This window comes from Ixodes scapularis, unplaced genomic scaffold (assembly GCF_016920785.2).
Source record: "Ixodes scapularis isolate PalLabHiFi unplaced genomic scaffold, ASM1692078v2 PGA_scaffold6__148_contigs__length_123643588, whole genome shotgun sequence".
Lineage (NCBI taxonomy): Eukaryota > Metazoa > Arthropoda > Arachnida > Ixodida > Ixodidae > Ixodes > Ixodes scapularis.
Window position 1 is genome coordinate 39,428,135 of NW_024609881.1, and position 23,927 is coordinate 39,452,061.

Here is a 23,927-nt window from a genome sequence, read left to right on the forward strand (position 1 = left end):
GATAAAGCCTTTATGGCTGTTTTTGGACGCTACCAGAAATTAAAGTAACATCATTATAATAGTAGCATATTTATAAATTTATCAAAAAATGATATTAATTGTTAAAAAATAACATATGTATTTACGTTCTAAAAAAGGGACATTCGAGTGTATAGATATATCAACTGCTAATACGCGATATGATTTTCAAATATTTATTCCTCGTACTCGTGTTTATTTTGATCACTACAGGTGCAGTCGATTCCACTGAATGGAAACCCCCAAGATATAAAACAAATGAGCCTCCTATGGGAAGCGGAAGGTGGCGAATTTGACGATTGGAAACTGGGGCGCCTTGCACTCTCGGGAAAGACTAGAGTAAGTTTCCTACTCAGATTTATAAAACTCGGTGATAATTGGCAGTCACCACTTAGAAGGAAACCGATTATATTTGCTGATAACGTGTGAAAACGGAGGTATTCCCAACCTAAAAATCCGTAGTTATACGTATAAAATAAGAGACCTGACTTCCGAACGTTTTCAAAACTGAGTTGCCATTTTTACTCCATATGGTATCTCCATCAAATATCCATGCAGTATTGTTTCGTCTTAGTGTGCCACATGCGGTGCTAATTAATAGAAACTTTAAGTGGTCCATCTTGATTTAATCAGGGGAGGGAAGGAGGGGCTTATATGGTGCCTGGAACGTGTCTCCAACTGGTGTTTTTAACGCGTCCAAAGCAGTGGTCACTCGATTTCCGCCTCATGACGTCATAGGAGTTCCAGGTTGTCGCGGGTCACTATCCTGGCGGCGTCCCAACAGTTGTGTATGTAGCAGACGCGTAATTTTTTGAAGGTCGCTCTTAAGTGTGGCAGTTCACGGAAGCTTCTGCAGTCAGGAGTTGAGATGCCGTGAAGACAGCGACACTCCCGTTTTCTCGTGATTTTCGCCAGTATTTCTACGACCAACCGCCAGGATCGCGACATCCAAAAGCATGATACTCCGGTTTCTGTGACATTATTTGGTGTCACTTCTGGATCTTTTTTGATGTATGGTCAGCAAAGCACACTAAACACACCAATCACAGACGCACTCCAGGCATCATAAATGTGACTCAAAATGTTTAGCTTTCGAGGTTCCATCAGTTTCGTATGTTGCTTAGCAAAAAATGAATAAAAATAAAACGCAGACAAACAATTTTATCGTTCAATATCACAGTAACCAAAAAAGACAGATAATAAGCCTTAAATATTGTGCAGAATTTTTCGCACTATATAATTTATTAGAACGTAGGAGATAATGTTCTTTTTTTTCTTCTGTGTGAGGCGTCGGCTAGCGAACTTACGTCAAATGAAACAAAAGCACACGCGTTATCTTTTTGAATATCAAAAACGCCAGTCAACAAACAAAGCAGGCCTCCGTTATATTCTTCAGGACACAACAAATCGGCGGGACGAGGGGATAAACGTTAGAATGTGTCAAGATCTGTTTGCTTCCTTTCAGTAGGTGAACCTTTTCGGCGTGATCGAAAGCACTCTTCGATTTGGAGCATAAGGCGTTTTTTTCTTCTTTTTTTTTTTTGAAAATGTGATGGGAAACCATACAGAGTAAAAAAGTTGCACATTGTGAAATATACGACTGCTCTATTGCACTTAAATTTATCTTTTTTTTTTCATTCTGAGAGTGAAATGCCGCAAAATAACGGCAATTTTCATTTCTTTCCCTCAGGTTGACATACTGCACGGACCTCTGTGGAACAAAAAAAGTTGGTTCTGCAGGGCCTGATCAGTTTCGTCACAGCAGAGCGTTAAAAAATCAGTCACAGAGGAACGGGGTAGATTTGCGAGTAATCTCTTAGACAATTCTTCACCGTTAAGCTTCAAAACCCGGACGTTGCTCACAGGGTGATCCGATAATGTTCAGTAAATAAATATTCCCCGTAATACACTATCCGCACGACATTGTATTGAGCTGTATTGTCATTGACGGCTTAGGCAACACAGGACCAGCCATATTAGTTTCACACTTAATGCTACGTGATTTGTACTTTGACGTACCTATCCTTTATGACGCAATGGAATTTTTGCCGAGAGAACATGAGACGCTAAAAACCTGCTACACCCGGCGTTCCTTAAGCTGTCAGTCATTGCAGTTTTCGCAGGTGTAGGTACGAACAGTACGTTTGCTTTGTAAACGGTGTAAATTGAAGAAACGAATGAATCACGAGCCTAAAGAATAATTTTGTGGTCAGAGAGTGGTATTACCTCTGAAAGAAGATGTTTGAAGATTGCAGATTGCTTCAATCGACTGGTAGTTTTAATACGCGAGGGAAAAGTGGGTTTAAAGTTTCTGGTATCACTTTTTCTTATAGGTGATATTCGAGGGAATCGCGGCAGGAGCTCTTCCACCTGGTTACGTGGCCCTGGATGACATCAGAATTTTCCCCAATGAGTCTTGCGACCCTTCGCCTAAGAACGCATCTTCCCTCAGAGAAGGTTAGTAATAAATTTAGTTAGAGCTTTAAAAGGCCTTGTGTTTTTAAGCTTAGCAAAAGTGTTTGCTCGTCCGCGCTTCAGCTGAATACGTTCAAAGCCATCTACTGTAGAAGGCTACCCTCGGAAATATGAGCTATCTACTGCTATGAAGAGAAAAAACGTATTTAGTAAGAAGTCTAGACATTTCGTTGCCACAACTATCGATGATGTTCTAGTGCCATTTGTTTTTCTTTTTTGCAATATTCAAAGTGGAGGGCAAAGTGTGTCTTGAGCGTCATACTGTCGCCCCTCAGAAAATACGAATGCTTTATATTCCAATAGCAACTCCAAAGGACGCAACAAAAAGCTAGAAGCTTCTTGATATTAAGCCATACCTTGTGTGTTTTGTCATTATCCGTTTTCGTACATTATTGATTTTCCAGTTTCAGTTATTCAGTAGACGTTATCAGGTATATAAAACTTCAAAATAATTTAGTTGCTACGAAATACCCATACAAAAATGTCCTATGGTCGGCTATATGAAATTCTTTATATGGTCAGCTTTAACTATATGGCTTAATTAGCTAAATACATTTTTATGGCTGTCTTTAGCATTGTTATGGTCGTCTTTAAGGCCTCTTTAGCTTTGTGTATGACCCTATCACTGTTCAGCCATAGCGCTCTTTAGCTTTTCTAATGGCTGACTCTCTATAGCCAGCATGCTATAGGTGACTATGGCTCTTCTCTTAGCGCGTTTAACCATTTATATGGTCTGGTAAAGAAGGCTTTATGGGTTTTCTAATAGTTCTCATTAGCCAAAACACTCTAAAAAGAAATTTCTTTACAATGTTCCTCAAATTTGGACGCAAATAGTAGAACATATACAAGCTTCACTGAACACACAAATACACACAACACAAGGAGGACAAACACAAGCAGAACTTTCGGTGATCTCTTGAGTATACCCATTAAAAAATGTAATGCACCTGGTTGGTCATGAAACGGTTTTACTTTCGGGAAGGCAATGGCGTTTATGAACTGCATTTCATCGGGTTCCTTAACGTTCGCACGTCATTGGCATTGGAGATTTAGTTCTTCGATCACGAAATATATTTCTTCCTGAAATTGTTTCTGTGCCGATGATCGGAACACCAGAACTAACAAGTACAAAGCGGCGGTCTGTAAAGCCATTGATTAAATTTCCGCCATCGAGAGTATTTTGAACCAGGCTTGTGCCAAGAGATTGATTGGATCACAATCCGAAATAAGTGCTTACGCAGCAGTCCTACTTAATTTATCCGTTGGGCTGCATGGACACCTCGAACATACATGCCTTAGATGTCCTCCGCTCGGTTGTATGTTCAACTTCTTTTTTCTTTTATCAGCCTCAAGAAGGCCGTCATGGGTTTGGCACAAATGCCAAATATTTTGATGATGATAGTGATTCAAGTTACCACACTGAGTTTTGAAAGGTTCTGGATATATTACAACCATATTTGTTATCAGAAGTTTGGTTTACTGGCCCTAGCCGCCCAGTATGACCTCACAAATTCTACATAATTTTCAAGTAGCCTGATTCGTCTGCAAATTACGATTTTATTTTGTTATTTGTTCAGCGGATGACATACTGAACTGTGATTTCGGAAAGAGATCTTTCTGCAAATGGTCTTTTACCGCAAAAACGAAAGGCGTCGGATGGTTATTTGCCGACATGACTGCCCCTGTTTTCAACGTCGGACCCAGACCCCTTCCCAAAGGTGTTTCAGGTAAGCCTGGATTGCTTGTGGTAAGTTTTGCTGCGAGGCGCATACTTTTGACCTGCCACCCAAAATAATTGGAAACCTGCTGTGCTTTTAATGATGTATAAACATCACATGACACGTGACCGCACTCGGAGTTCTCGAGCCCCGACAGCAAAAAATGTTTTGTAACCAGTCCCAATGAAGGCCTGACGCAGGTCGAAACTTTGATCGATTTGTGCCGAAAATCTAATTAATGCTTGAAAGTACGTTTACTCTGTTATACACTTTTTGTCCTGTCCTACTCAACGATATATATATACAGGTGTTTTTTTTATTCTTACACATTTGTTTAAAAAAAACATGAATGCTACACTAATCCGGTTTGTGCAGGTGAGTTATACGACCAGGAGGACATTATGTGGGTTGCTAATCTTTGCGATAAGTGGGCTAATTAATTAAAATTCGTTAATAAACGTTTAATTACTGAAAATAAACATATGCTTTCAATTAGAAACTCGCTGAGCATCATCGAAAACCCCTAAATCAACTGTTTTTAGCAGGATATAACGCCGGGGCAGCATTTCACGGCGTTCTGTATAAACGCTCAATTTGAACGCGTTTCTAGATTTCGGTTTCTTATCGGCGCGCATCTACGCGCCCGCGATCCTGCTCCCCGGTGGTCGCGGCGCGAAGCCACCTCCTCGCCTCCTTTGCAGAATGGAAGGAAGTACGGCGCACGTGTATTGCGCGTCTCAGTCACTGGAGAGCAGGACCGCGGGCGCGGTGATGCGTTCTGATTTAGAAACGCGTCCAAATGGAACGCTTTTAGAGAACGCCGTAAAATGCTTCCCCGGCGTTATATCTTTCCAAAAATAGTTGATTTAGTGTTTTTTAATGATGCTCTACTAGTTAATTAACGAATTTGAATCAATTAGCCGATTTATCGCAAAGATTAGCCACCCGCATCATGTCCGCCTGACCGTATAACCCACCTGCACAAACCGCATTAGTGTAGCTTTCACGTTTTGTTTTAAACAAATATGTAGGAATAAAAAAACACCCTGTATATATATATAAATCAACATAATATATATATATAAATATATATATATATATATATATATATATATATATATCAAAATCAATATATAATCGAAATAAACGGCTCCGCCGTTTATTTTGACTTTCTGCTATTTCGGAATAACCATTGATTGATTCGATCAGGTACTGTTCATTCGTTTGCATATTTAATATTATATATATATATATATATATATATATATATATATATATAAAAAATATGCAAAGAAATGAACAGTACCTGATCGAATGAATCAATGGTTATTACGAAATAGCAGAAAGTCAAAATAAACAGCGGAGCCGGTATTTGAACTCCAAGCCTAGGCTCCCCGTCGGGTGTGCTAACCACTCCACCATGCGACTTCAACCTTCTGGCGTCTTCCATCTGTCTTATTAATGCAGAAGAAACAAAATGTGTCGAATCAGAGGTGTTCTGGAAGCACGCGCCATCCGGGTGGAACGCGGTACGCCACTTGCTGGCTCTTAGTACGTGCCCGTTGTGCTCCAGAAATTATTTTACTACTTGTCTTGTCACGTGTGTAACTATTAATTTGGTTTATAAGCTTCAGAGGCACAGTCTCATCATATTCTGCTAGAATCAAGAGCCAAGTTTGAATATATCATAAGAACTTTTTTACCATCGTCGTGGTCGGCAAAGAGGAAAAAATCGAAAATAGGCAGTGAATGAACCGCACTTGATCGAAATAATCGATGTTTGTTACGGAATCGCCGAAAGTCAAAATAAGCGTCACCACCTCTATGCAGGCTAAAATGCAATGTGCCATTCAAAAAACAACTTGAAGACAAAAAAAAATGACACTATGGCACAGGAGCGAGCGTACTTGGGGCAATCCCTTTGGTCTTCTGTTAGCATTCGGAGACTGTTTTTCTCGTGATTTGTTTCCTGTCCTGTACTTGCTCTCTTGCCTCCTAGTCTGCAATCGGTTGAGCTTTGCCCTGGAGTCTAACAACCCCTAGTTTCGTAGATTGTTCTGGTGACAAATATTTTCGCAGTTTCTAAGATGCATTAGAGATACTGAGTACCGTATAGCGAAAAATTTAATTAAAATAGAGTAGCAATACCTTAGATGAAATGTATGTGGAAGATACTGAAATGATACTAAAGTATGTGAAATACATTATCTTGTATAGAGTAACTAAGATACACACAAGTCTGCATTTAACTTATAAGTAACCATTTACCTTAATAATTAAAAGGTTGACAACGTTTTAAGTGTTATTTGACTAATCGGATGGTTAATTCGTTAACTGACATTCATCATTATCACTGTTAAATATTGATTCACATTAGAGTACGTGACCTTATTTTTTATGACCTCAGGAAGCTTCATTCACACCAACCGGGTGCAATTGGCTATGAACGGCGGAAGCATGCAGTTGAACTCCATGAACGTCCCTTCCCTGTCCGGACTTTGGTGCGCTACCCTCTGGTACCACATGTTTGGCGGTTTGGAAACCAGACTACAAGTGACCAGGCTCGCTCTCCAGTCGGACGCAGGAAGCGCCGAGATGTGGGCCCCTTTCAGCGTCTTGTACAGGGAGGGACGTACAATCGCTGACAGTTGGTACAGCGTCCAGCGGACCCTGGACATGAATGCACGTTCAAACCGGGTGAGTATCTCGATGAAAGCATGTTATTTTGCTTCCCTGAGCGCATCATTGTTCTAGCCTTACATCAAGATTGTTCAGTATTAACTGCAATGCAGGAAGTGCGCCGCCAACTGCGTCTGTTTAGCGTCCTATTCCGCCCACGCTTCGAAAGCGGTCGATTGTTGCTAAACCGATTTCTATGCGTGGTTATGTCTGTTTTTCCGTGTATATTAGGGCTAGATCTGTTAACTTTCTTTTTTATATAACCGCATTGCGAGAAAGTATTTAAATTGTTAAGTGTAAAGGGCTTTTCTGTGTTTTTTGTAGAAGTTTTTCAAACTCTTCTTTTAATAACAGGAGTCGAAAGATCGGTCGGTAGTTGCCCGTTTTTCTTATTTTCTCCTTTTTTAAATGTCGTAAACACATCAGCTACGTTTAGCAAATCAGGGTGAGTGTTAGTTGGTAAAAGCAATGTTGAAGATGTCACTGAAAGGCTGTGCGAGGATTAAACGACCTTTTCGTAATATTTGACAAAATTAATCACCGATTACTGTTGAGTAAACTAGGTAGTTACGGTCTGTCCCTTAAGTACTGCCGTCTCCTCGATAGTTACTTATCTCATCGGCTGAACTTTGTGCGAGTATCCGGCCGATTCTCTGCTCCTTTTTCATCTACTTCTGGGGTTCCTCAAGGCAGTAACCTCGCTCCTCTGCTGTTTTTGGTTTTTGTAAATGATCTAACTTCCTGTATTAAACACACGCGGTTTTTGTTATTTGCTGATGATATTAAGTTGTTTACAGCGGTTAAAAGGGTTGACGATTGTGAATGTCTTCAGCGCGATATAGATTCTATTTCGGCGTGGTGTTTTTCATATGACCTACTTTTAAATGAATCAAAGACGAAAGTTATGTCCTTTTCTATTAAGCGTGAAAGTTTGAGTTTTTCCTATGTATTAGATTCCACCAATATTACTCGTGTTGAGGTCATCCATGAGCTAGGCGTTTTTATGGATCCTGCAATTAATTTCAACCATCACGTCACCGCAATTACAAATGCTTCCTTTCGAGTGCTGGGAGCCATTACACAAGTGACACACAATTTTTCTAGACCACTTTGTATTTTACGTTTGTTTTCTTCACTGGTGCGTAGTCGTGTTGAATATGCCTCAGTTGTCTGGAACTGTATTGGAGTGACTAATTCAGGTTTAATTGAGAGTGTTCAACGTAGGTTTGTTCGTGTTTTGTTTGATCGTTATTTTCAACCGAATTATTTCTATAGTTATGAGAGGATTTGTGAACTCGTGAAGTTAGACTCGTTGCACAACAGGAGGACAATTCGTGAACTGACATACTTGTATAAGATTGTAAATGGTATAATTGACTCCCCAGAGCTACTCAGCCACATCTATTTGCACGTTCCTCGTCAATCTTGTAGACTTTATAATTTGTTTTATCCTATCGACTTTTATCATGCTGCGCCCATAACACGCCTACAACTGACTTATAACCATTTAGAACAGATTTGTGCAAATGCTAGCCTTGATATATTTGATGAAAAGCGTAAATTTCGACAGTGTGTTGAGGCTATTGTTCTTTCCTAACGTTTCGCTTTTATCCTGTTTAGCGTTGTATTTCTGAAGGAATAAGTGCACCACTAAGAAGGCGTCAAGCTGTTGGTGGGTCACTGAAAATAAGAATAAACATAAACATAAACATATCTGTATTCAGTCAAGATTTCAGAGTGAGTGTGACATTAATGAAGAGAGCAACTCTTCCACGCGATGTAGACAAAAACATTATGTACTGAGTTTGAGAATGACTGCAGATTGCATGAAGTCTATGCAAATCAAATTTATAATTCGCGTTATTGCTAAGCCACGTTTGAGAAGCTGCAATAAAGTTAAATTGACGTTTAGAGCAGATACTAAGAAAAGTGAATAATGAAAGTTACATAGCCAGCTTCTAAGGTTTAGATGAATTACCGACAACAGAGATGACCTGGATGTCTTTCTGGATAGAGTGTTTGGTTATAGCCTCTTTTATTCTTGAAATCCAGCCAATTTGACGACGGAGCCATTGAGCAACCGGCCGCCGGAAACAGGGGAGAAACAGGGCCGAACGCTTGCCGATGTGATAGAGCAGGGTAACTTCTGGGGTTACCTTAGAGGAAGCCGCAAAAAGATGTACGAAACATTGACCAACCGCAACGAAGAAAAAAGAAAGGATACTTGCGTATGAAGAAACTGGAGAGGGCTAAAATAGTGGAGGGTCAACGCAAAATGATCTCCTTTTCGGAAGAAAAAACAACAGTAAAATGGAGCGCCTTTCTGTCTCCAGGTTTTACCACAGGGGCATTGTTTGGCGCTGCGTGATAGACCCCATGCGCGCGCTCTCTTCTTTGATCCCTTCCTTCTCTCTGAAAGCGGCCACGTTTTTTCGCGATTTGTCAGAACTTCTAGAATAGACGAGGCTATAGTTTGGTTAAACGTACAGCTCGGCAGTAGTAGTAATAATAAAAATAATAATAATAATAGTAGTAATAATAACAATAGTAATAAATAATAATTAATATTAATAAGAATAATCCTAATATTCTGGGAAACGATATTGTACATAGATTAACTTAGTTAATTAATTAATTAACTCCTAACAACTTCCATGTCTTGTTTACACCTTACGTGTAAATAAGACACGGAAGGTGTTAGGAGTTAATTAAAACGCTGAAGTCATCCTGGGAAACGATATTGTACACAGAAAATTAAAATATTTGATCTTCCCCTTATATCTTCAGTCAATCGATGAGGTATATACTTATCGATGGATTCGCTGAATCATGAAAGCGTCAGATAATCAACACTTCGGGTTGTTTCACAGAGTAAAATTATTTTTCAGTTTTATGGAACTTTACTCCAAATTGCACAAAACGAATTACCGTCCGCCGCGCACCTAAAAAAAAGGGTTTGAAGTAAGTTTTGAAAATTGCGCATGTACAAAAAAAATGGCAGAAGCCCCACAACAATGTGTAAAGGAGGTTACGATACTGCGATCGTAGGTGTTTGTGTGGCTCTACACATAATAGCCATTTTTCAGAACTTCGAAAAATAGCAACGCGTTTTTGAAAGCGGATTCTTTAGCATTATACTCGCGAGAAGTTATAACAGCGTATACAAAAAGCTGCGGATCAAGGCTGTTTGACGCCGCAATGCTCATAACCTTGCTTTATTGCAGCTCGAAATCCGTTACGAAACCATGCGTTACATGCCCTCCGAGACGGCCATCGGTCCTATCCAGGTCAGTCCCGGCGCCTGTCGGGCCGTTACGGAGAGCCAAGGTGAGTGCAGTGTTGAAATGTTTCGGGTTGTTTTTCCAAACTCAAGTTGTCAATCCTAGCATAAATCATAAGTGAACTGTAGATGCTTTTTTTTTTCGGAAGATACCGTTTCTGCACGAGATATTACATTTTGCCAGATTCACCATAACTAAAAAAAAAAAAAAAAAATCTCGAAAACGTCAATTTCTCTTCGTCCTCAAATACGAAAAGCAATATTTTAAATTCTGATCTACAGCTTTATTTTGTGCTTACCCAAAACATAGCCCTCACACTACTGCTCGCGTTGCTGCTTCTTTCTTCCGAACCACTTTCCTTTTCTTGTTTTCTTACGTTATCGGTACCGCCATTTTTTTCCTGGATATTTAGCGCATGCAATTGTTACAAGGCGACTGAGCAATCCACAACATGTGTTGTGCTTTTGCATTTTTTTTTGACATGAGACCCGATCAAAACTTAGTGCGTTGTAACAAAGCAATATTAGGCACATTAAAACACCGATTTCGTGCGAAAAATAAACCCCGCAAAATACCTCAAAATTAAGAAAAAAGCGTAAACCGCTAAGTCGGTAAGATTCAATGTTTTCGGTAAACAGTGATGAAACCTTATAAGTACAACCGAGTCGGTTTTATACAGAAAAATGTAGGAAACCCCCCAAAAAATAAAATAAATTAGTTACCGGAAATTGAAACGAAAAAAAAGCTACGCTTTATGTGACAAAACATTTTATCCACTGCTACATTTTGCGTTCATCCAGCTACAGAACCCCATTCAAGACTCTTCGAAGCTGCGTCTTTCTTCGGGAACCACGCCGCTTATCTTGTTTTCTTCTCTTTATCGATACCTGGACATTGTCCAAGTACTCCGGTTAAACCGGATGCGCCCCGGAAAGTTGGAAATCCCCACGCCCATGACCTGTTTTCTTCGACACAGGCGATAATAAGCCTGTTGCTCTTGGCTAGAGTGGCGCGAGCGCATTCGTAAGACGCGACCAGGTAATGCAAGCATGAGGCATCAATTGGCGCTGTGGCGTTCGATCATGCACGGTCCACGGAGGGCACTTAGAAGCCTGTGTCCACATCTGTCTACGCACGGTAACAGAACGTCTGATGGAACTAAACGTCGTTTCACCTTCAGTTCAGACGCAGCCGACGCTACGTGCAGACGTGACAAATCACACAGCGTCATAAGCGTGCGCTCATGGTGTTCGTTATGTTGCTGTACGTGTTCTGTCGTTGTTGAAGCAATCATAAACATAAAACAATTAAAGGTATAGCGCTTTTGACACCGATTGATTGCTCCCATTAGCTCGTAGCGTTGGCTGCGCCTAGACTTAAGCTAAAACGTAGTTTTAAAAAGTTCAAATAAACAAAACATGCAAGTTGCACTTTCAGTGCCTTATCAAAACAATATAAAAGATTTTCTTGGAGCTTTTCCTTCTTGGTATTTTATTTCACAAACGTATGTCCCCCAATAAAATTTTGACAGCTCAGCGTTCGCTATCAACGTAAAAAAAAAGTAATGAGGTACAATCAAAACGCCATGACCGAGAAATATTCGATTTTGCCCGCGAGAGACGCTACGCAAACTTGAAAGCTACAGGCTTATAGAGGTCGATGTTTTATCCTATCCAAATGAATAACACGTGAAATTCACGATGCATGTCGCAAAAAACACCCTCCCCCCTCAAAAATACCACCAAACATCAAAGAAGGAACAACCGGAACTACGAAACCCTTATATTATGCATCAATGTCACTTTGGGTATCACTTAAAACCGCATGTATGTGATTTGAAGATTTGAACGGTAACACACTGGGGATGGAATTTACGCCCTCAGAAAAGGCTACGTTCACACTGCGCTCTACTGCGCACTTACTGTCAATTGATTCTGTGATTGCGTTCGTGAGTCAGGAGAGTGAGTAACATCGCGCTTTAATGCCCGCGTTCGACAAGTGGCAAAACGACCCCCGTTCCTTTTTTTCTTCATTGGGACGGCTCGGAAATTGCAGCTTCACAGTGCTCACCTTGCTAACTGCTGGAGCTTTGAACCTCCAAAGGCTCTGGTTCCGGATAGCGACACGTCAGCCCTCTTGTTACGTATTGGGGAGAGCTCTTAGTTTTTTTTTTTGTTTTTTTAAATGCCCAAAAACTAACATAATTTCTCAATACGAAGGCTTTACTCTTTCCGGCATGTTATTTGTTATCTAAAAAAAGGAAACTGAATAAAAAAAAAAAACAATGGAAATCGAAGACTTTCAAAAACCAACATTAAAATATTTCGAGGCTGTTCGGTTAGGTTAGGTCACGTGTTGTATAACTTGCAAGTCAAGCGTCCAGTCCAAGGAATGCAATATTTTACGCATTCGCTTTATTGTCCTTTACTAGCATAAGTTTCTCATTTTAGCCTTCAATTCCAAGCAATTCAATTCACACAATAAAACCTATTGGAATTCGTTGGCAACAAACGGTACCGCACCCCCACCAAAACATTTGAAGTCACGTTTTCAGTTGTGCTAGCAGAGCCTCTGAGCCTCCGAGCCCGAAGTTTAAAAATAAATAACTTGGATAATTAAATATTTGTGCAAATGAATATGGGTTACTTGTTTCCGACGTGTCTAACAATATGTTGAAAACATTTTGAGGCCCATTAGTGACCAAAGAAATTTCTCCGCCTTTCAAATCAATGGTACCAGGTTCTCGGCAATTAAATGCTTTCATAAAAAGTGCTGGTAATATGTTAATAGTCACTATAAATAGACATGTCATAATGTCAAGGTTCTTAGCGTTAGCTATACAAATATAGTTAACGAAATTAAGTTCTCCGCGCAGTGTTTCGCTCGACCGTACCAGACGACGGCGTGCGTTGCCGACGAGCTGGACACCTGGAGGCGATGTTGTTCTGCCTCATATTTAAAAAAATTATTTCTCCAAAACATCAAAAAGTACTTTTCTAATTTTTTTATATGTTGAACAGAGGGGGTTGGTTAACCTTTCGGCTATTTCAGAAAATGCGAGCACCATTGCCCACATGGCTTTTTTTCATCCTCTATAGGGCAGTTTTTGAAGAAAGTGTCATATTCACCATTTAATTAAAAACTGTCCGAATAATTTTTTACTGTTGTAATGCAACCTAATTGAGTATAAGGCTTATAAAAATAAGTAGAAAAAGGTTTTCAGTCAAACTTTAATTTGAAGTTGTCTAAAAAAAATCAAGAAATCTTAAAAATTTGCTTCGGTTTGGAGTGCCTGTCTGGACCCAAAATGGCGGCCTAAGGTGTTTTCCGTTCAAGGTAAGATAGAATATATTTATGCTTGATTGCATGCAAACGTAAAATTATGTGGTAAGAATAGCATTTTTTCAGCAATTTCTTGAAATACAGGAGGTTTTCTCAAATTTCCTGCACTTTGGAGATTGACGTCAGCAAAAATAAACATAATTCAGCTCTCAAACTTAGCCATCCTTACTTTCAAATGTGTCTTTATTCACATTATTTTTTTCAAGCATATCCAATATATGACGAAAATTGCCGTCTCCTTTGGCATGGAATGACCCAGATGACTATATTTGTTGTTGCTAACGGCCAATTCTAGATCGGAGCGCGAGAGACTTCACGGGATACTCGGGGCGTTCGTGACGTCACTTTTCCCAGCTCGAGAAGGGCTGTCGTGGCCAATTGGTGGCGTCAGAATGTTACAACCTAGCCATTTAAGACGTCTAAGGGCAGTTTAGAACAAGTAGTAAGGTCAGCGGCGCCAGAGTTGAGATTCACGTTAGAGAGGCCAAGCGGCGAGGTCCTGCAATTTCTCGACCTGCGTTTACATTTGGAACGAGGTGTTTGTTGGGAGTATGGGAAGGAAAACCCAAAACCGGTTCTGTCAAAGAGTAGCTGTCACTCGAAAAATGTAAAAGCAGATCTTTGATTAGTAATTCTTTGGTGAGATCATGCATGCATCTCGGACCGGAGGCACTAAAAAACCAGTGGGAAAGACTGGTAATGGCAGAATACGGGGAAGAGTACATCAAAAGGCAGATTGCCCTACAGTGCAGGGAGAAAAAGGGGAAGACGCAAGAAATCAGGAATAGGTACGCTGTGGTTCCGTATTTTCGCGAGGTGTCCGACAATCTTAGAGCATGTGCAAAAAAATATGGCGTGGATGTCGTATTCAGTACGGATTTTAGGTTAGATAGATGGACACCTTTTGAAACGGTTCAGAGGGGCTGTCAGAAGGCGCATAGGGAAAAGTCGGTGCCGCGTAGCGTAGGTGTGGTGTATGAGGTTCCTTTGGTGTGTGGTTTTAAGTATGTAGGCCAAACCTCTCGGTGTTTGAACGATCGTTTAACAGAACACAAAAGGAATGTTAAAAATAATGCAGCAAATTCGGAGTAGGCTAAACATCTGGAGGAGTGTAGAAACTGTACAACGGATTGGTCTGGAACGGTTGTAGTTGTTAAGGAAAGCAAAGATGTTAAAAGGATGGTAAGAGAAACAATTAGGATTAGATCGTTGGGAAATTGCATTAGTCAACCTTCCATGCAAATGGGGAACCGCTGCAAGCAATGTTTACAGTTTTAAATGTTTTTTTCTTTTTTTAGTCATTCTGAAAGGCTTCTTTGGTGTGTATTGTCTGTGGTGTGTACTGGTGTGTATTGTCTGTTTTCTATAATTTTGGAGGCGACCTTTTTGAGTAGGATGTTGTTGTGGGCTGTTGTCCTGTTTATTGTGAGGACACAAAAGAGTTGCTTGAAATCTTTGTGAGGCATATCTTCTGCTAGAACCTTTTCACTTGGAAACGTTGGGAGTGTCCGCTTCTTTTGTGATAGAGTGGAACCTGTAAATCCACGGTGCAAAGGACAAGTCGTATGTGATCGGTTGATGACGACGAGAACGAACTATATAACAGGAAGTTGTTGAAATAAACATGTAGCGGAGTTTGAGACCTGTTTGTTTTTTCTGTTACTTATGCTCTTAAAAAAAACCCAGTCTCAGGGTAAACGACGGAATGGTTGTCTAAGGACATGTTGGGCTATATGTTATCGGAGGAGAAAGAGTGACTACTCACCCGCGCTCATACTTTTACGCTACTCATTACAAGTGTCCACATTACTTGGCATCAATTAGTTTCGGTGTAATGTTGCAATCAATTGATTGCATTTATTTGGTTGTAACCACTAACATAATCTGATTATTTTGGACGTGCTAAATTTACTTCTAACAGTTACTTTGTTTCCCTCCCGTTTCGAAGGTAGTCCTATGTCCGTAGAAGTTTCCTAACAAGAAATCTTTGAACCAAGTTTCCGACTGGATGGTCTACCGAAATTGCTGAATTAAGGGAATAGATTGTTCATATTACGGTGACTGAAGCTCAGTAATGGACAGTACAAAAGATTCACATTCAAAGCGGCAGAAAGTTCTTTCGTTTTGAAAATATGAAGTAATCGGTGTCGTAACGCTTGATTTGTTTCAATTAATGACCAATTACTTTACTTCTCAAATAATCAAGTGACCTAATTGAATCCCTTTTTTTGTGAGAGTAATTTTAATTGTAATATATTACTTTTTTCGAGTGACGTGCACGAGACTGCGGCTGCACTTCAGATGTCACTCACATCATCCGCTTCTGAGTCTCATTCCTTGTCCGCGGCATAAGTTGAATAGGCGCCGGAGAGAAGGAAAAACCGGTTGGAGCAAGTTTCATCGAGAGCGCGTGCCGATCTACTTCCGCGGAGCGGTACTGCTTTTATGGGAATGTGCGCGCAACGACATTCGAAGCAGCTCTGAGAACATCCACCAAAACCACTAGGTGCAATCTGGTCATCGGTTTATTCGCTGTGAACAATGTGCTGTTTTTCTTAAACAATATATTGGTATTTCCCCGTACAAACATTTTTTCAGGCACTTTCTAGAATTCTTATTCACATGTTATCGACCATTTCAACTTCCTATTCAGTGACGTTGTGTCCAAACATTTCATGAGATTTTCTATGGATTTTATTTCAACCGCGGTCTATAGACTACAGACGATACAAATCCTACACAATTTATGGTACCACATCTCAATAGGCCTTCAGTCAACATATTCCTATAGAACTCCTACAGACTAGCATAGGTAGAATATTTAGGAGCAGTCGGGAGAAGCCACATCAAACCAAGTTGGAGGCTGGTTTTTCTTACTGTGGAAAATGATTATCGCCTCTTGTAATGCTTCATAGTTGGAGATGTAGTTTTGCAACCAATATAAGCCACATTTTATATCAATTATGTTCGAAAAAAACAGCAACATACTTATAATATTTTTTGTACTCTGGGACTGTCGTCGTTCAAGTGATTGCCTTTTAAGTTTGGGGTATTTATAGGGGATGGAGCCGTACCCGAACCACAGTATTACTAGCGTTATGAGTGCTATGTTGCGTGTGTAATTGAGATGTCTGTGTCTGTGCACACGGCAAGTGGCGAGTGCATGTTTCCATGGATATATCGTTACAAAGGTAGAATTATTATTCAAAATTTATATTTTTTTCAGAAACAAAATTGTCTATTTTATTAGAAATAAGAGAGAAATATAATTATTCTCTATCCTGCTTTATCCATTGTTTTACAATTTCTATGCAATCTCTATACAAGACAGTGGATAGAAATTGAATACACTTCCTTTCGAATATTAATAGTCTCTAGACACTATGTCCTTTAAAAAAAATTCTGTAGGAAGTGGATAAATATTTATGTAAGCGTGAGTGTGGCTGAAATTTACACAATACAAAAGGCGCTAGAATTTCGATTCCGCACATTACTAAGTTCTACCGTAGCCGTCGCTATAAACAGCCCATTGGTTCGCCGTTTCTAAATCAATAATGAACAATAACTGTGCCACGACCTTGTGCTTTGAAAGCATGAAATTATGTTTAAAGCCACCCCCAATGAAAAAACCTTACCAGTCCGTCCGTCTGTCTGTCCGAGCCTGCATTTCGCGCTAAATATATTGGCCCAAGCGGTATCACCGTGGCCTAAACACTCATTCAGTTTCTCAGCTAAATGTAGCACGAAAATTGATGTCACCGGAACTAAGATCACGGGGCATGCAGACCAATTTAGTTTTCCTGCTAAATGTTGCGGAAACAATGGACGTCACATAACCTATAATCCAATTCAGTTTCCCTTCTACATTTGACGGGAAAGTGGCGACACGTGACGTTACCTGACCGGGGGGGGGGGCAGTTGACGGCACGTGACCTATACGTGAACTTGGTTTGCCCACTAAATTTAGCGAAAAAATGAAGGTCAAAAGGCCAAAACATGGATTCAGTTTCACCGCTAAATTGAGCGGAAAATTCGAGGTCCTATGAACTATACACCAGTTCAATCACCCACTAAATATAGTGGTAACGTTCACGACTTGACACCAAGACACCAATCCAGTTTCCCCTCTAAATTTAGCGGGGGAAATTGACGTCACGACCTGTCCTATAAAGCCATTCAGTTTTTTCGCTAAGTTTAGCCTGAAAATATACGTCAGTATGGATTTTTCGTAGACGGCGTTTTGCCCTCCGCTAATCCCTCGGCAACGAAAAAGCCGCTACCGCGGCTCCGCGTCGATGGCCTAAACTGTACAGTTCCGAGTATCGTTGCATTTCGCGGAGAACAATGCGGGACGGCGCAAACGATCTACGAAAACCGCCTATTGAGACGTGAATTTCCTGTCATGTATTTCATTCATTGTAGGGAAATACCAAATGCACGATAGCAATTACACAAAAACGACGCGAGTCGTGATGTTAATCTTTCGGCACTGCTTGGTTTGCTTCATCGAATCGTAACGTCAACTTCAGACGGGCTTAGAGCAAAACGGAGTGAAGTGGAAGCATGACCAAAGGAAAACGTGCAAAACATACGAAGCAGTTAGAAAAGCAACAGAATACCACAGGCTAAATGAAAAGTAGTACGCGCGCTATGTCATTTAGCTAGTGGTCGGCGACAAGTTATGAGTAAAGTGAAACCTCCCCCCCCCCCCCTCCCCGTCTTTCGATTTGAGCAGAGTGAACGCTGGAGAAATTGTTGCCTCCTTCAGCGTTCGCTCTGCTGAATTTGAAAAAGGTGGAAGAGCTTCCACGTTAGTCTTAACTATTCACCGACTCTAGTAACAAGTATCATAGTTTACTTGTATTCTGGATTTAACTTTTTCTCTCTATATATAATGCGAATGCAGGTTTGTGTGACTTCGAGTACGAGATGTGTGGCTGGATTTCCAACAAACCAGACAAAGGCTGGAGACGCAAGGAGGCCAAGTTGACCGGAATGGCGGCCAACACGCGTTCGGGGCCCGTCGATTCTCGTAAGTCTATATTTTTCAATATGCCCTAAAATACCCGAGTGAGGACAGTTGATAATTCAATTGCAGCCAAACAAAAACCAGAGTTATTGCAAGACAACTCCCATATTTATTTGTGTCGACCCAAAGTGACAAGGCCCTTTTCGTGCTCCTCAATTCATTGCTTCGGAGTATAAACCAACCCACTTTAGATATTTCCCGCAAATTCATGGTTATTACTGCTGAAGCGTTTATTGACTTATTTTTCAAACTTTTTATACAAGCCTCCCGCATGTTACAGCTGCATCGTGACTGCCAGCCCTGTTTCACTTTTGATGAACCGAAATCAAACTATGATATTTATTAGTTGTCGTCCGTTTCCTATTCTGTAGCCCTATCGTAGGCCAGAGCACGTGAAATAAAGCTAATTCTGCCATACACCGAAGACAGTGGATTAAATCTCTACCCCTGCCCCCTTTGGTGCACCGGAGATGGTCGTGCACTCCTAAGGTGGTGCAATCGCTATAACGTAAATTCCCATATAAATTCAAAGTATATTATTCCATCTAGAGCTATTACCGAGCTTTTTTAAGGACAGTTCGCCTTCCGCTGCATTACATTTTACCAGCGTGAACTAGCTTTTGTTCCTCAGGTCGGGCCATCGTTGAACAAAGCAACGAATTTACCTCCTGCTTAAAAATTTAGAGATGTGCCGGAATATTTTATTCCCAAGGAAGAACTAGTCAACTATCTTACGATGAGTTTTTTGTAAGGCATGTAATATCTCTTATAAGTACTTCAACAAGTATTATAAACCAGTCAGTATTATAATACAAGGCAAGCAACGTGAAAAATGTTTCTGTTTAAAAAATAAAATAAAATTAGAACAACAAGGAAAGCGCGAGTAGAACTATGCCGCAAGAACAATATTTATTCTACTGCAAGCTAGGGAAGATAATCAAAGTTAATTATAAAGCACACTGTCCCACCAACAATGTTTGTTTACCTCGCACCTTTTTTATAAGAACATATAAAGAAGTGAGCCAACGAAAGCATTATTAATAGATGCGAATTATGCGAATTAAAAAAAATGCTAAATTTCTACGGACATGGAGGTGTGGACTACCCATTTGAATCAAATAGCGGTTGGACGTTTGAAGCCTTTTATCTTAAAACGGAAATCGCCATACTACCGAAGCCTAAGCAAGAAGTGAACGATACAATTAAATCCAACCAACAATTTGCTCGTACGTGTAACCCTCTCTATTATATGCTCTAAAGCGCAAACGCCAGTTGATTATTTTATTGGTGAGCAAGACAGAAAGCCTGCACATACCAAGTTCTTATATACTGCAATGGCGGAATTCAGCGCAGCAGTTGCTTGCAGGGTTAGGTTAGGTCCAGCAAAAGCAATATAATGCAGTGTGTAATGTTGGTGACCAAATTATGGTCGATATTTTACAGTGATAACTGTGCAGAGTCTTCGCCCACTCAAAATTATTAAGTGCGTGGAGGAGTCCATTGTTGAAATCAAAACGTGATTTAAACAAATTGAAAAGAAATTACACTGTGGTTTATTCAGGCTTCAATCTTGCGTCTACTGATTGTGAACCTGGCGCAAAGTGACAGAGTTACGCCAGAAGCTTCACCCCATCACCAAATAACCAGTGTGTCTAGGACAGCTGAGCTTAGTATGAGCGTCGCACGCCACCCTGTAGATGACTGCAGTTGGGACGACGTCCCATGAGGGTACCTGAGTCTCATACCACGTCCGTTCCAGGGCTGTTGTGTGTCCAAAATGTATGAGTGTGTCAATCTCTGAAAAAATATTGGCGACCGTCCATCCACGTAGTGTGCAAGATACAAATCTTAAATACAACTAACGACACACTTGAGTCCAATAAGATATCGCAGCAATCGTTGTGACTGTACTATGGGATCACACAGGACTGCTTAACTTTGTATGTCTTCGGATATTTTATATAAACGGGAACATCACACATACGTGATGCTATTCTACAGAGTACTTCATGGAGCTGCGAGGCGGTGTAGGAAGCAACGACGCAGCACTTTTTAGCCCATGGTTCGAAGGAAGGCCAGAGCCACAGTGTCTGAAGTTCTGGTACAAAAGGGACAGCCTCACCCTGGGCAGAATTGCTGTTGAGGTGACTACGGGAGGAGGGGGACCACGCAACATCGTCTGGACGCAACCTCCCTACCCTAAGAATGATTGGATGCTCGCTAGCATTCCGGTCTCCCAGGCGAAACGATTCCAGGTACAGTATACCTTACCGCTACGAAGCCAAGATTATCTAACCAATGAACTCAAAACCTAACCTAACATATCCCTTCCCAGCGTAATGTAACCTAACATACACTAAGTGCTAACTAACCTCACGTGATCTAACTCATTCTAACGAAACCTAGCTAACTGAACCTAAGATAACCAGAACTAACCGACCCAAACCAAGCCTAGGTTAAACTAATCCAGTCAATCCTAATCAAAACTCACCTAGGCTAAGTTATTTCAACCACACTTAACGTAACCTAAACGAACCAAGCGTATTATAGCTTACCCTAGGTATACAAAACCTCTCCTAACCCAGTCTAACTTAACCTACCTAAACAAAGTCAAACCTCATCTAACAAAACCTAACGTGAACTAACCTAACTTTGTTTCACTTAACCTAACTTATCCTAACTCGACCTAAACTAACGTGAACCAAGAGATAATTTTAGTTTCTTTAAAACGCTGACTATTTAGTGAAAATCAAATAGCTTTCATCTAAATTTGGGGTACGACCGCGAGTTGGGCTGCATAGAAGCTCACAAAATTTCTCACCGTGAAAACAACAAAGATGCCAAAGAATTCAAGGAAGAAAACTCGTATTTTAGCGATTAAATACAGACGGGCGAATGCAATTGACGATAATTTTGTTTTTTCTCAAGACAAAATTAATGTCGATTGAAGGTCCTTCGCTCGTATGTTTTTCCATGTGGTATTCCTGGCATTAAAATTGCGCCTTACTTTAATGAAGATCATTCTTGCTCATCTATGGGTGACAACACTTACATGGTAATAATTTATAGACCAAACTAATATTTCTCTTCTTATGTGGAATGAACTTGGATTTAAATATGGTCTTTATTGTGTAAAATGCTGACGCACGCTGAAAAGTCAGATGTATTAAAAACTAGAAGGTGTCATAATAATTACGGGATAGTTCAATTTACTCCGAAGTTCTTTCTACTCCGTTTGAGTAGAACTTTTATACTTTTTTTCAATTGTTTCGGGGGTTTACCATATAGGGGGATGAGATAAAGGCCTGGTTCATGACGAAGCAACTTTCCCCTAAAGAGCAGCATCGAAGGACAATAACATAATTTTGTGCGTGAGGGTAATCCAAATTAAATCAAAACAAAAGAGATATCAAATTAGTGGTTAATTAATTTGATAGAACATACTATAAATAAACGCCTGTAGACATTACCCGCGTTATGAATATTCAAACCACAATCTAAAATAATATTGCACACTTCAGGAAAAAAAACACTAAGAAATTTGCCACAGACGTGGTGTGCAATGAAATCAAACGTGTGACTACAGTGAGAGAGTTACAATAGTACAGGGGTGGCCAGGCTGCGGCTCATGCCGTGTTAAAGTGTGGCTCGCAGCTCCCTCCCCTACCCCCCTCCCACACACACACACACACTCCCCCGCCTCCCTACCGGTCACATTAGCACTTCCCCGAAGAGAGAAGTGAAAAGCGTTTTAAATCGAAAGACATGTTGTAGTATGGTAGTCTTGTGCTACCGCTGCCTTACGTACAGTTGGACCGTCTTTGACTCGGATAGACTGAAAGTAGTTCGAATTTCGTTTATTGCTCTAACAAAGCTCTCCCCCCCTCTCCCCCCTCCCCCCACCACCCCGCGGCTCTTAGGCCGGGTCAGCCTGGCCAGAATAGTATATCACTTGAAACATTTAAAAAAAAAAATTCATGACATCTGAACGACAAGAAAAAGTTATTGTCAAATTATAACAAAAGCATATTTATGTACAAACCCTGTCATTCAAAGTGACTCGCTTCAAGAGTAATTTAAAAAGACAAATGTTGGGTTTGATTCCAGTTGACATTGCTTAGTTGCAATGCAGTACGAAATAATTTTACTGGAAGCACGGTTAAAGTTTACATACTCGTCCCAGTTTTGTTGCGTAGGGTGCTTCAACAAAGAATAAATACTAAGTGGCGACATCGTTTGGAGGAGAGGTGGATAAGGCATATTAAATATATCAAAAGTGTAAAACCACTTTGCAGCCAAGTATTGGACTTTGATAAACAAATACTTTAACTAATGTACATTGCGCGATACTTTTAGCTCCGACACGACTTTGGGATTTTTTATGATTTAGTTTGGAAGAGTACCCTGGCCGGTATTAGAATTTACCACTTAAGTTTGTGCCGCGATTAAGCCCTTTTCACTGTATACAAAAAATGATGCAAGTCGTTCGATGGCAGATTGTCACTGACAGTGTCGAGCGATGTACTCGCATAAAGCATGCTTAAAATAAGACAAAAAAAAACAAAAAAAACCATTCAATGCTATTAATTTCCAGCGGCCTATATTGTATAGAATTATATGTCTAAGATGCGACAGCTTGAAGTTATTCAAATGTCACCGGACAGCTGTTCTGGAGATTGAAGAAAAACTTTGTCTTTTGATTTCCCCTTGAGACTGGCCGGAGAAACTGTCGTTATGTGACGTAAGCCTATCTGACGTCATGGTATCGCGTACATAACAACTCGACACAGTGACGTCACGTCAGGTGAGCGCTTCGCGTTACGCCAGGTAACGTGACGTCACTTTTCCGGACACTTTTGGTGGGAAAGCGCTTTCTGCGTTAGTATTCACGTTTGGCGCGACCTGAATTACACTAAAATCGTTTCCTCTTTGACTTTAGCGAGGAAAATGGCGTAACAGTATCATACAACATCCGGTGGTGTCAGGTAACATAATGTAGGTTTTCCAACTAAATTTCGCGAGGAAGTGCACTCACGGAGATACGGATGGGCGGACTGAAGGAGACGTTTATTGAGAGTAAGGAGTTGCATAAAATGCGATTCATGATTTAAAAACAATTACTAAGCAAATTTACAACAAATGAACGTACAACTATGTTACCTGGAACACGTCTCTGACTGGAGTGCATACCGGGTCATTGAAATCGGTCCCTTGATTTCTAGGACACTGTTTTCACTCGGAGAAGTGTATGCACTGATAGAATGACACTAAAAGAAGTGTCATTTTATGAGTGCATGGTGCGCGCTCGTGGAATGACACTCACAGACGTGTAATTTTGACGACCGCAGCGATCCTGGCGTCATCGCAGCAGTGGTAACAGGTGTG

General features: G+C 40.5%; 1 protein-coding gene across 1 annotated transcript in view; it reads left to right on the forward strand.

Annotated features, from left to right (window-relative positions):
* The first annotated feature begins 242 nt into the window (after positions 1-242).
* LOC8041009 (MAM and LDL-receptor class A domain-containing protein 2) overlaps positions 243-23,927 on the forward strand; it is a 204,514-nt gene continuing 180,829 nt past the window's right edge. Inside the window, exons 1-7 of the mRNA XM_040210465.1 lie at positions 243-357; positions 2,352-2,475; positions 4,071-4,220; positions 6,619-6,908; positions 10,115-10,217; positions 18,420-18,545; positions 20,544-20,797. Of these exons, the coding sequence (XP_040066399.1) occupies positions 277-357; positions 2,352-2,475; positions 4,071-4,220; positions 6,619-6,908; positions 10,115-10,217; positions 18,420-18,545; positions 20,544-20,797 (1,128 nt within the window). The 5' untranslated portion in view covers positions 243-276. The remainder of the gene's footprint in view (positions 358-2,351; positions 2,476-4,070; positions 4,221-6,618; positions 6,909-10,114; positions 10,218-18,419; positions 18,546-20,543; positions 20,798-23,927) is intronic.